This window comes from Acinonyx jubatus, chromosome C1 (genome assembly GCF_027475565.1).
Source record: "Acinonyx jubatus isolate Ajub_Pintada_27869175 chromosome C1, VMU_Ajub_asm_v1.0, whole genome shotgun sequence".
In the NCBI taxonomy this organism is placed as follows: domain Eukaryota; kingdom Metazoa; phylum Chordata; class Mammalia; order Carnivora; family Felidae; genus Acinonyx; species Acinonyx jubatus.
Window position 1 is genome coordinate 159,809,787 of NC_069381.1, and position 12,660 is coordinate 159,822,446.

The window sequence follows — 12,660 nt, forward strand, 5'->3', positions numbered from 1 at the left end:
TAGAGTGATTCAACAATTCCATACATTACATAGTGCTCATTGTGAGAAGTACACTCTTTAGTCCCTGTCACCTAATTCACCCATCCCTCTACAGACCTCCTCTCTGGGAAGAGAACACTTTTTCTTAAAAGAGCTTTAGTCTCTCGAAGCTAGGAACAATTTTGTGAAATGTTTTCCTACTATATGCAGTGAAATTCTTTAACTATTTTAAAAAAAGATAAATGCCCTGACATATTTGACAAGTTATATCACTCATAAATCAGTAAGTCAACAGATGGTGCTAATGAAAATAAAAATTGACCCTCCCAAAAGTATGACTTTCTCAGATTCAGTGAATCATTTTGCAAATAGAAATTATTGTCTATAAACAGTCTTGGGCAAAAAATGCAAATGAGCCAGGACAAATTCTTAAAATGCACAGTATGGTGGGTCAACAGCATTATACTCCTAAAAAAAGATGTACCTTCTTCTATAATCATCTTTGAGGTGTTATTTGGTTTTGTTATGATAAAGCGCTTTAGATCACTTGATAAGAATATGAAATTGCTGAAAGAGCAACCAAAATCGTTTTAATGAAAACCAGAAAGAAATTCACAAGTATTATTACATGTACCTGTATGTACAAATGCTAAAGATCATCCCAAGTAAAAAGATTACTGAATGGGCAAAGATTCTTTTCCTCCCACTTCTTCTAGAGTTCTACCTCTTGTAATTAAAAATTTTTTTGCTTTTAGTATATTCTTAACTCTCAAAATTCTGCATCAAGAAGTTATGAAATAATTCCACAAAATCCATTCACCAGAAATTATTTGAAATCCCAATTTGTAGAACATATGATACTGTTTCAAAGCTTTATCACAATACGAATTAAAAAAGCAGATAGTTGAGAATCGTCTAGTAGCTAAAAGACTAAAATGAAGAAGGGTTCTTTAAGACAATTTTTTAGATTCATTTATAACAAGTAAAATTAAGAATATTTTGTAGAGAAATTCACCAATTTGATCAATCCCATATTAAAAAAATTTTTGCTTAATTTAGACATCCAGAATACCCTTGACCTGCCCTATCACTCCTTCATCTCTGTCAAAGGAGCAAATTAAGCACTAGTCCTCATAAAGGAATCATCATTAAAAAAAGTATTTGATTTATGAAAACAATTACAAATTTTCACTCATAAAATTTAATTCAGCCAAAAACCCCTCACATGTTAAAATAAACCTACTAGCATTACGTTGTGATTTCGAGTAGTTACTCAGAATAACTAAGTATCCTCACAGGCTTCACAGTGTTAGGTACTTCAAGATGAAGGAGACATAACAACCCTCCAAAACTATATGAACCACAAGTGATAAAATATAGAAATTATAATCCCCCCAAAATGTTGCATGGATATGTCAGAGCTTTTCCTTTGCCAGACTAATGGATGATGAGAACATTTAAAAATTTTCCTTTGCCAGAGTAGTGGATGATGAGAACAATTAAAAAACTCATACATGTGAGTCTTGCTTTATACAATAGGGTATGTTCCTGAAAACTTTATGTGAATTAAACCTAATTTCAAATCTACCTGAGAAGCTCTTAAACTAAAATGACTAATTTATTTCAGAATACTTATTCCTATTTTATCTATTTCAGGTAAATCAAATGTGTAACAATGTGATTTTTCCACAGTAGCATAAATTTCTAGCTTCAATAAATATCTTCTTAGAAACTGATGACTTCTTAGAATAATTTTACAGAAATAGTTTTATATTTATACATCTATGTACATATGTATCCATGTATACACAGATAGGTATACAGACATACAAAATTATATGTAAAAAATGAACATACTTCCTTTTGCATGCATAGTTGCTGATATAGTACCTGTAATTCTCACACAAAGTTCAAGAAAATAAGAAAATGTTGGATTTATTCTCCCCCTAATCAGGTACACAATGTATAGTATCGCCAAACTATTTTTAGTTGTTGTATACAAATTATGTGGAAAACAAACAAAAACAGAAAAGTGGGGATGAGGGGGCTGAGTCACAGAATAGTAAGAATTAATAAAACCTTTTTCTATTTAAAATTCATTTAGTGAAACTGACACACTGCCCTTGATGACACAATCGCCTAAGAGACAGCATATATTTTGTCTACCTATCTCAAATCAATTTCAACACCCAGATTAATTGATTCGTATAATATTAGTCAAAGGGTAATGTTTAGTGACCACAAGCCCACCAAGGCATATGTAAATATGTGTTTATATGCACACATACGCATACCAGAAATTTGAATTTCTTAAATTGTTGCTATATTTTCCAGTTGAATATGAACACGTAGTATAGTAAGCAATAAAATGGAATGATCCTTTACCAATAGTTTTAAGAAAGACAGAAATAATAGAACACAAAAATAAAACACAATTGGAAGCTATGTAGGTATACAAGATACCTAAATTTAGTTTGCTCTACTGATTTCACAACTGGATGGCATATACTACTTACAGAGCAGCAAAGGTGCAAAGATTGAAATTCAAACCCCTAATTAAGGAATGGTTTGACAGTTCTGATGTCCTGTACCTGCCTGACACCATAACTCAGTAGGCAATCTCAAATGAAAATACTGCATAAAGTACAATCTTAGTTGTAAGTTATAAGTGATCGTGTTTAAAAAATGAAATCCTCAAGTGTTCAAAAATCACTGGCACCCACCAAAACAACAACTTCTACATAGTTTTACATTCAAAGAACAGCAATTTGTAATAATAAAAAAGGTTTCTGTGGATTCCCCTTACAACATCTTGATTACTGTTATCTGATCATAACACAACTGTAACTAACCCGGCTGCCAAGTCAGCTTCTCTTCAAGGAGCTAGGTCTTAATCATAAATCAACAAAATGACTAATTCAACATTGTTTAAACCAGTGAGTAGATGCCTGGAGTCATTCCAGTTTTTACATCTTTCAAAAGGTCAATATACCTACTCAAAAACACAATAGACTTATCTTTCAAAGTGCTTTCTTCTTTTCTAGGATTGAGAAACAATGTTACCATTTAAATTTAAAGTGAATAAAACGTTCATTACGTCTGAAATGGTGACCCACTAAAATATAGTTTCAGTCTTCCTCTTATGGCCCAAATCACAAATCCTTCCTCCTCCTCTTTCCTGATCATTTAAAATAGTTTTCTAGATCTAAAGACCCATTAAAATATTTATTCCTGCACCAGTCTTCATTTGCTACAGTAACATTACACAATAACCGTAAGAAACAAAACTTTTTCTTTTGCTAAAGGAGCAACTGATGCAAATGGAGCTTAGATATAAACACTCCCCCCAAAACGGGATGCTAACACAAATTAAAAGGATTTAGTGGTTAAAATGTATCTTAACTATTTACATCTGCTTGCAGTGTTAGAAATGATGAAAACCCAGCGTTCATATCCTTCATAATAAAAATTCATTCTGGACTTTAATACAAAGGCTATGTTGCATAAACAGAGGATTTAAAGCTGTAGCAGAGTGGCTGAATGAAAGGAAAATGGCAATCCTTCTGGCTCCAGTAGATGCCATTCCCTATCACACAATGTTTCCCACTCATAAATACATGACAAATACTTCCTCAATCATTTTTTACGAGCAGGGATGCACAGGGGGTAGTCAATGGCTAGCTTGAGGGAAAATAGGAACAGCAGGCGGCAGAAACTGTACAGAAAATGGCTATGTGGTAAATTCTCTTCTGGAACATCACTCAGTTACCCAGTCTTTGATCTTTCAGCTACAATTACACTAACTTCCACAAGATCTGATCCCCCACTCCCCACCAAACATACACACAACCCCAAACCAGATCATTAGTTATATATAAAATCTAAAATTTGGTTTCATAAATAGGATCACCCATACCTCTACATTTTTATAAATTAAAATTTGCTATTTAGACAAGAGTTTGCTTTCAATTGACTATAACCATATCATCATCACAACTGGTCTCACAAAAAACATGGGGTGTCTGGCGACAGCTAAATCACAGACTGGCGTCTCCCAAGCAGTCTGTCTACCATTAGGGTCTGGGAAATGGTATTTACTATACAATTAGAGCCAGGGAGTTCTACCTGTAATCATCCAAATACAGGTGTGAGAAGCCCCTTTGGGCAAGGAAACTGACTCATCCCTTTTCATGTAAACTTTGATGTCTGTATTGTTTCATGAAGCCTCAAGAAACCTTGCCATTCACACTACAATAAGATTTATTAACTGAGGTCAAGTAATAAATTTTAAAATTCCTTCCCAAAGGTAACAATTTTTAACACATTAATCATCAAATTTATAAGAATTTGGAACAAGACAGAACTGATTATTTTAAAGTTAATTATCTACTGGAGGGCAGTGACCAGGTAGAACTAAATTTTCATGTGAAGTTTATGCTTTCTAGAACACTACCAATAAAGAAGACAAATTCAGTTTCCTTTCTGGAACACAAAATGTCTTAAAGTAATATCAACAGGGCATTTTTAGTTGCAGTAATTTCACAGAATTTATTCTAATCATTTATTGGAGTTAACCATCTGACATTAATTATTGTTTTGGCTTCCAGTCTATGAATGTTTATTTTTCAGTTTAAAGCTTCTCACTCTTTGATATCATATGGAAATGAGAATTTTTAATGGAAAATTGAAACCATGTGCATCTAAGTACTTAATGAAGTACAGGGAAAAACCGACAATATATTTTAGGAGAACGCAGATATTCTGCTCTGGATAGTTTTGATTTGTTTGTATGACTTAATAGTACAAAGCACTGAGGGTCCAGTGAGGCGAGTCAAAGTGAGCGCAGTGCCGAATGTGTACATGCCCCATGTTACATGAATATAGGATGTTTTCAAGTTATTTGTGAATGAAGGAAACCCTGCACATTTGGGTTACACGTCCAAAATGGCAATCAACACATGAATGCATAGTTTTTACCTCTCTACACTTTAAGTGTTTGAAACAGATACCTGATCTTCCTCTCTTCCCCCCGACCCCCGCCCGCTGCACACAGTTGTTTTCATTTAAAAAATTTCTTAAAGCATTTAATCAGGATTTTAAAATTTACGCCCAGCTACAATCTCAAGTGGATATTTTAAAGCCACATGTAATATCAACAGTTAGAAATTCCTAGTTTAAAAAATATTATTGTTCTATGTAAATTCTCATTTGGCAAAGGAAACAAACAATAATGTCTATTAAATTTAAACTTAATAAGTAAATACGCATGATTCAATATTGCCTAATTTAATTGTTTTTTCTTAAGTTCTCTCAGTGTAGATCAATTAGGAGATTCATCTCAGAATGTAAATACAAACAAAGCTTTCTCATCCATTTTAAGCTTTTTAATAATAAGGAGAAAAATATTAAAATCTAACATAGCAGTAAGTTCGTGTGTGTGTGTGTGTGTGTGTGTGTGTGTGTTTGTGTGTGTGTACGGATAGAGATATGATGTCTGAATATATCTAGGAGGAAAAACTTACCATTTGTTTTTCTTTCTAATGTAGTCTTTTTCAGAAAGATTAACCAAGTAGACCATTGGTTTTGAAGTCAGAAATAAGTGTTTATTCAACACTTCAATCTAAAGTGGGAGACAGAGAAAGAATCCTTTTAAAATGTTGAGCAAATATTGAGTAAGTCACTGAAAAACTTGAAAGTAAACTCTTTCTAAACAAGTAGCCATTTTCATTTTCATAATTCTTATTTGTAAAACACTGGCTGTTATGCAATATCAGAAGTAGGGAAAAAGAAAATAATAACAAGCCTGGGAATAAGCAATCATTGACAGAAATAAAGTTTAACTAGATATTAATAACAATAAAATATAAAATAATGACAACTCTAATTCATTCTCTAAGAAATCAAAGCCAAGGCAGTAAGAGGTGGCAAGATGTTTACAACTTACCTCTTTGTCATTCCAATCATGATAGAAGCGAACAGGTTTCTTTTGATCTATAACCCAGGATTTGACTTTGCACATTATATCCTATACAAGATTGAGAAGAAAGTAATTACAGGGCGGATACTAAACATTTAGTTACTAAATAGTAAAATTAAAAGTTTTCAAATCCTCAAAATAAAAAGTCAATTTTATATGACAGGGGAACTAAATCACACAGATCATTTGTTTTCAATACCTCATTAAAAATCCAAATACCAATGAAACATTGTTGTGGCATTAACATTTGAATATATAAAATGTGGAATACTAGCACGATTAGTAATAGTCTTAGAAATTTCAAGACAATTCACATACACCAAAGATTATAAGAGTTAATAACATTTCAACATCACCTAGTGATGCCACTTGCAAGATAAACATGCTATTAGGAAATGGAGGGAGGGAGGAATACTAGGAAGAGACTGAATTATAATTTTTTCCTTAAAAAGGAAAACAAACAAAATAGACGAAATTGAGCCTATTATTGATGATCTACCCTCCAAAATATTAAATCAACTGACCAAAACCCTTCTAATTCTGAATTAATTTTTTGCCAACACCTTCTTCCTGCCCACTTCTCCTGTCCCCGCTCCAACACCGCCCCCGCACCCAACCTGCCAAAGCCTCCATTACACAATGGCAAGAGCCCTGCACTGGTGACCTCCAACCAGCTGCATTCACTTTCAGAACATCTCTCTCTGCTGGAAATCTAAAGGCCTTTTAGTTAGCAAGCTAGTGTGCATTCAGAAGGAGTAACTGCAGGAAGAGCCCAATGTGCTTTGTTTCTCTAGCCTTTCTTCACAGAAAGATTAATCATCTGTGAAATGGAAACGGCAAACAGCAAGTGACACAAACTGAACCCTTCAAGTCTTTCCTCATCAGTTTTGTGGTTCTGAATCTAAAAGCTGCGTGTGGCAAGGTTCTTCTTACAGGCAGGTGTTAATAAAAGGCTCTTGGGTCTGAAAGGTCAAACTTAGCTCTTCCAGAAGAAGTGCATTTGAGAGTCATCTGGTTTTTTGTTGTTGTTGTTAAAGATAATTTATGGATATGTTTTAAATATGCATTTCTCAAAATTTTATTGTAACACACAATTATTAGTAATAGAGTTCTTGGGTTCTCATCGATGTATTTACCATAAATCAGTTATTTTTCTATAAATATCCACTTGTATAAATTACCTCAGTATTTAGTATACCTTCCTTCCAAATCTTGCTGTTACCAACAGGAAAAATAAGGAAAAAGCCCTATGTCCTTAGATCCTGATTTGAAACTCTCCAGGAAAAGGACTTCCCACAGATTTTAACAAGGAAGGGGCAAGCTGAAAACTTTTAATGAAATCTAACATGTTCTGCTTAAGAATAATCACTTTTACTCTTCTATAACTGAATTTCACTCATAAATGTTTAAAAGTGGCTAATGTAACACCATTTCCTACAAGGAGAAGATCAAAGTGCTATATTACAAATGCATTATGATTAAAAAAGCCCTGTGCAGCCTTGCTATTAACTGTTCTTTAAACCCTAAAAGGCTTCCCATAGATCTCACTTGGCACTGCATATACAACCTTTGACAAGTAATGTAGACCATTTTTATTCATTGCCTAAAATTGTAGGCAATTATGTGCGTCACACTGGCCACCTGCAAATTCTGAATGCCTGCTCCAGTTGTCAGTGCAAAAAACTAATGTCGGAGGGGATTAATCTAGGGGGAGAGAGTCCTCTTTAATGGCTCCAGCAGGTGAAATGGCCCAGCTGGTTACTATGATGAGTGGCCAGAACAGCTTATGTAGAGACATGCAACAAGATTATACAAAAGGAGGAAACAGTGGTACCATCTTATATTTGGTTCCATTAGTTTTTTCAATTAAAGAAAGAAAAGAGAATAGACAAAATAAAGCCAGACCAAAAATAAGGAAGGAAATTAAATTTTAATCATATAAAAAGTATAACATACTTTTGTAACTGTAAACACTTTTATAAAACCAAAGGGCCTCAATAAATGCTCATCACTAGTGAAGGAATTTGAGTATTTCTTTTTCATCTTAAATTACATAATCACTGCAGACATAGAAATGTTATCAAAAAATCTTTTGGCATTAATCTTCCCCCTCACATCAACACATTAAACTACAAATTAGAAACACTCAAATTTTAGTCAAAGAGAATTAACTCATAATTAAAGTTCTCAAACAGTATATTCATCAAAGCCACATTCAAAACTTTTTTTTTGACATGGGGCTCGATCTCATGACCATGAGATCATGACCTGAGCCAAAATCAAGAGTCAGATGCTTAACCAACTGAGCCACCCAGGCACCCCCACTTTCAAATCTTTCAAAAAATATATTATAGATTATAACCAAATGTTTGACAAGTTGAATTTTAAAATTTAAAATATTTTATTTTGTACTAGTACTCTCTATATTATCCCCATAGAAGATTTAACAGCCAAGAAAAGATACCTTAGATTATTAAAAGGTGCCAGTTTACTTAAGACAAATAAAAAAGGTCACTCAGATAAGATTATTTTACACAAATGACCATTATACGGTATAGGTGTAATGTGCTGTTTTTCTTACATAAAAATTAATTTTAATTTTAGCAAAAAACTAAAAGGTGTTTTATGTTCCTTATCTGAAAAAACTCTAATCAGATTAAAGAAAACATTTGGACTTATTTGTATATAATACTTAATGAACTAAATTTTTATGCTTTATATAAACACATATATTAATAATTATGATTAGAATAATAAAAGGTTCTAGTTAATTGACTATGGTTAACTGAGAAAATAATACACATTTAACCTACTTTTAACAATTTGGAATACAATCAAAACATAAAAACACCTTAATGCTTGAGGCATCAGAAGTTACGTTAGGATTTCATAATTTCTTTAGTAACATCATTATGTAGAAATTCAGATGTGAGAGGATAACTTTTGTTTTGATAACTTTAACAAAGTCCTCACTTTCAAAAACCTATATACATAATGAAGGCTATGCAAAAATTCCTGGATATTTGAACTTTTTGGTTATATTGTAGTGATGTGAGTACACTAATTGGAGAGGTAAGAGCTTAATGCTTAAATGTGAAAATAAGCCCTAGACCTACCATTTACCAGCTCTGTGATCTATTATTTTATTAATAAATCATAGATGATGACACTATCTACTCCTGGGGGTTGTTGTGAAGATCAAGTGAGATAATGCATATAAGGTGTTTCAGTCCTTAGCACAGAGTTAAAATTTCAGTAAATGTGATCTGTTGCCATTGTTATTACGATTGTTGAAAGATTAAATACCAGTCATCATTAGTCCTTTTCTTCAAATTTCTTAAGTTTTACCAACAATAGTGTCTTTCTTAGTGAAATTTCAATTCAGGCTTCTAGTCTTAACATTCTACAAGAACTAGTTTTTACTAAACAATGATCTTTTAACTGCAAAGAAAATCCAAACTCACCTTGAATTCCTCACTCATCTGCTTTGACTCTTCTTTCTACTAGTCTCATATTTGACTTAAGAAATGCTCTATTTTTTTTATTTATTTTATAATTTTTGTTAACAGCAGTTGTAATGTATGTAGGCTCAGGGAGAACGTGTGACTTGTCTATATTCCCACAACTAGTAAGTGGCAGAACTAAGATTCAAATTCAGGTCTAAGTGACTCGAAAATTCACGTGCTGTCCAATCACACTGCCTATTTATCTTCCTTATTGTCTTTCTAATTGCTCCTTATTTAGCTTAGTTATTCCCAAGGTTGTTATTCTAAGTCTTCATCTCGGTCCAAGGTCATCAAGGAAATTTAGTATTCCTACTATTTGGGTATAATACCTGATTATCAATCCATGTATCACAAAAATATTTTTCTTTGCACACAATAACATAATTGACTTTCCAAGACTACATACAACATTTCTCTGTTTTGGTATTCTTCAGTTTCCACAGCAAGAATTATTAATCTGTGACCCATAAGTAGATTTCAGCGTTTCCCTAACACCCTGAAATTGTATGTAAAGTCCTATGTTTATGTGCCTTTGAGGGATGACAGCACATATCTTTCAAATGCTTTTACAAGGGATTCATGATCCACGGATCCAAAACCATGGTTATGACTGACTCTGGCAATACTCAAATGCCCCCAAAACAGCCAATTAAGGAAATGTTTTAGGTCCATGGACTTCCAGACCTGAGGACCAGAGACACTAACTTAAAACTTGTTTCAGCCAGACTCTCACTCAAAATTCATCTACACTGATTAACAACATGCTGATAAAATTCCTAGCTACTATAATGTTTAACGTAATTCTAGTTAAAATTATAACAGGGATGTTGGAGAATGTTACAGATTGAATATATCATTATTCTAAAAGAATGAACTGTTCGAGCGTAAAAAATATTTAGAGAGAAAAATATGTTACTTACCTTACTATGTAGTAAACCATAAAGCTACAGTAATTAGAATAGTGTGATACTAGCACAAAAAGAGAGGTACAGATTAGGAACAACATAAAAACCCATTAACTGGAGGTTTGCTAATAAATTATGGGACATTAATAGAACAGTTTTTATCCATGAAGACAAGACCTATCTGCATGTACATTTGCATGGGAAAATGTCCAAAATGAATTCCTAAGTGATAAAAGCAGATTCACAACAATGAAATAAAGTTAAGAATATGGATTTTGTGGGGGCGCCTGGGTGGCTTAGTCGGTTAAGCATCCGACTTCAGCTCAGGCCACGATCTCACGGCCCATGGGTTCGAGCCCCACATCAGGCTCTGTGCTGACAGCTCAGAGCCTGGAGCCTGCTTCAGATTCTGTGTTTCCCTCTCTCTCTGCCCCTCCTCCGCTCGTACTCTAACTCCCTTTCAAAATAATAAATAAACATTAAAAAAGTAAAAAAATAAGGAGTATGGATTTTGTCATCAAAAAGATCTGGGCTTGAGTTCTGGCCCTGCCACTTTCTACCTGTGAAACTTTGGGACAGTTAGTTAACATCTCTAATTTTTGTTTTGGTAAAATTGATGTAACTCCAATTCAACATATGGTGATCACGAGGATTAAATGAGAAAATACACGCAAAGTTACTACCACAGCTCCAGGCACATAGTAAATACTCAAAAGGTATTTGGTGTTATCGTTTATGGCAGAATGCATCATGTGATTCCGCTTGTGGTTTTGAAACTATATAGAATATAAATATACCCAAATAATGAAACTAGGCAGATGCCATACCAAATTGTTAGCAACAGAAATTTCTACAAGATTGGATTCCAGAGAGACTTTCCCTTTGTGCCTTCTTTTGTAAAACTACAATGCTGTTTTATTTCTTTCTAACCAAAAACACATCATCTTTATAGGAAAAAATATATATTTACAGTGTGAGGGGGAAGGGAGGACTTCTCCTATTCTCTGCTCACCATCTGTAACCCTAAAATTTGATGACTAAATAGATAAGACCTGGCAGTTTATCAAGGTGACTCACTCTTATTCTGTAATAATTATAGCTTCCAAGTCAGATGCTTGTCTCTAGCCAAATCCACTACCCCAGTACCTGATACTGACACCCAGATGAGCTGATCTGTGCTGGTTAGGTGGCTTTAACTTAAAACACAGCCAACAATGCACTCACCAAAAGAAAGGGGACCAGGACTTCTGCTCAAAATAGTCTGGCTACGAGTCCACCAATATACCTTGTTCTTGCTCCAACACAGAGAGTACCTCCTTTTAAATATTCCAAATTGAGGAAAGACCAATCTATGTTTTCTCTAATGAAACAGACAGACCTCCATTGTACATTCTAACATGACATTTAGGATCTGCCTGAATCAGAATATTAAACATTTGTTGCTCTATTAGATGAATATTGCTGTTTATGTAGACCGGAGTACTGAACCTTGACTACCATCTTTCTACATACTTCAGGGACTAAAATTCCAGAAAGGAAACAACAAAGGACCAAACTGTAAGACAACTAACTGGCAGCAATGTTCTGCGTGGGTGTGGGTGTAGTATAAGAAGGATATCATCCAAAAATCAAAATAATAGGCTAATTCTAGCAATAATCTGGGTAGAATGTATGTTGGCTGTTGTGGGTTTTCCGTTGTGTGATTCACTGAAGTAAACAGTGAGAACTTAACATAGCAAAGCTCTTGGCTTCTTGGCCATAAAGTCAGTGGCAAACACCCAATTCATTTATGAGGTATAGATTTCAAGAGGATTTGAACATTACCAAAAAGAAGAAGGCAACAATCCTGTACGATTCCTGTAAGTAAGTCTGAATGGATTTCATCATGTTCAGGGAAGGATGGGGGCAGGAGTGGAAGAAGTCCACAAATTTGATTTTAATAAAAAGGCTACTGAATGAAGAATGTTATAAAGGAAAAAGGAAATGATCATGCACATGCACACACACACACCCTCTTAGTGAATTATCTGGCATACTTGGCAGAATTCAAAAAGATACAGATATATGCAAAAAAGATTCTGTTTCTATGAAACAGAAGCATGAGGCCATAAAGACAGAACAGAGTAGTGTCAGAAAAAAATGGATGAAATGTCAAGAGAGTTGACAAACTAAGAAAAATTTGTAGAAACCAAACCAATGCAGAAAGTAGGAAACAGAAGTAGGAAAATAAAGATCCAAAATGAAAATTCAACTGATACAAGGCAGAAGGTAATCATTGGTTTGAATGTCAAAC

At 33.9% G+C, this 12,660-nt stretch overlaps 1 protein-coding gene across 1 annotated transcript in view; it reads right to left on the minus strand.

Moving 5' to 3' along the window:
* The window catches only part of OLA1 (Obg like ATPase 1), a 170,168-nt gene that overhangs the window by 38,727 nt on the left and 118,781 nt on the right, over positions 1–12,660 (minus strand). The window contains exons 6-7 of the mRNA XM_027055467.2: positions 5,924–6,004; positions 5,502–5,599 (exon numbers count right to left, since the gene is read on the minus strand). Of these exons, the coding sequence (XP_026911268.1) occupies positions 5,502–5,599; positions 5,924–6,004 (179 nt within the window). The remainder of the gene's footprint in view (positions 1–5,501; positions 5,600–5,923; positions 6,005–12,660) is intronic.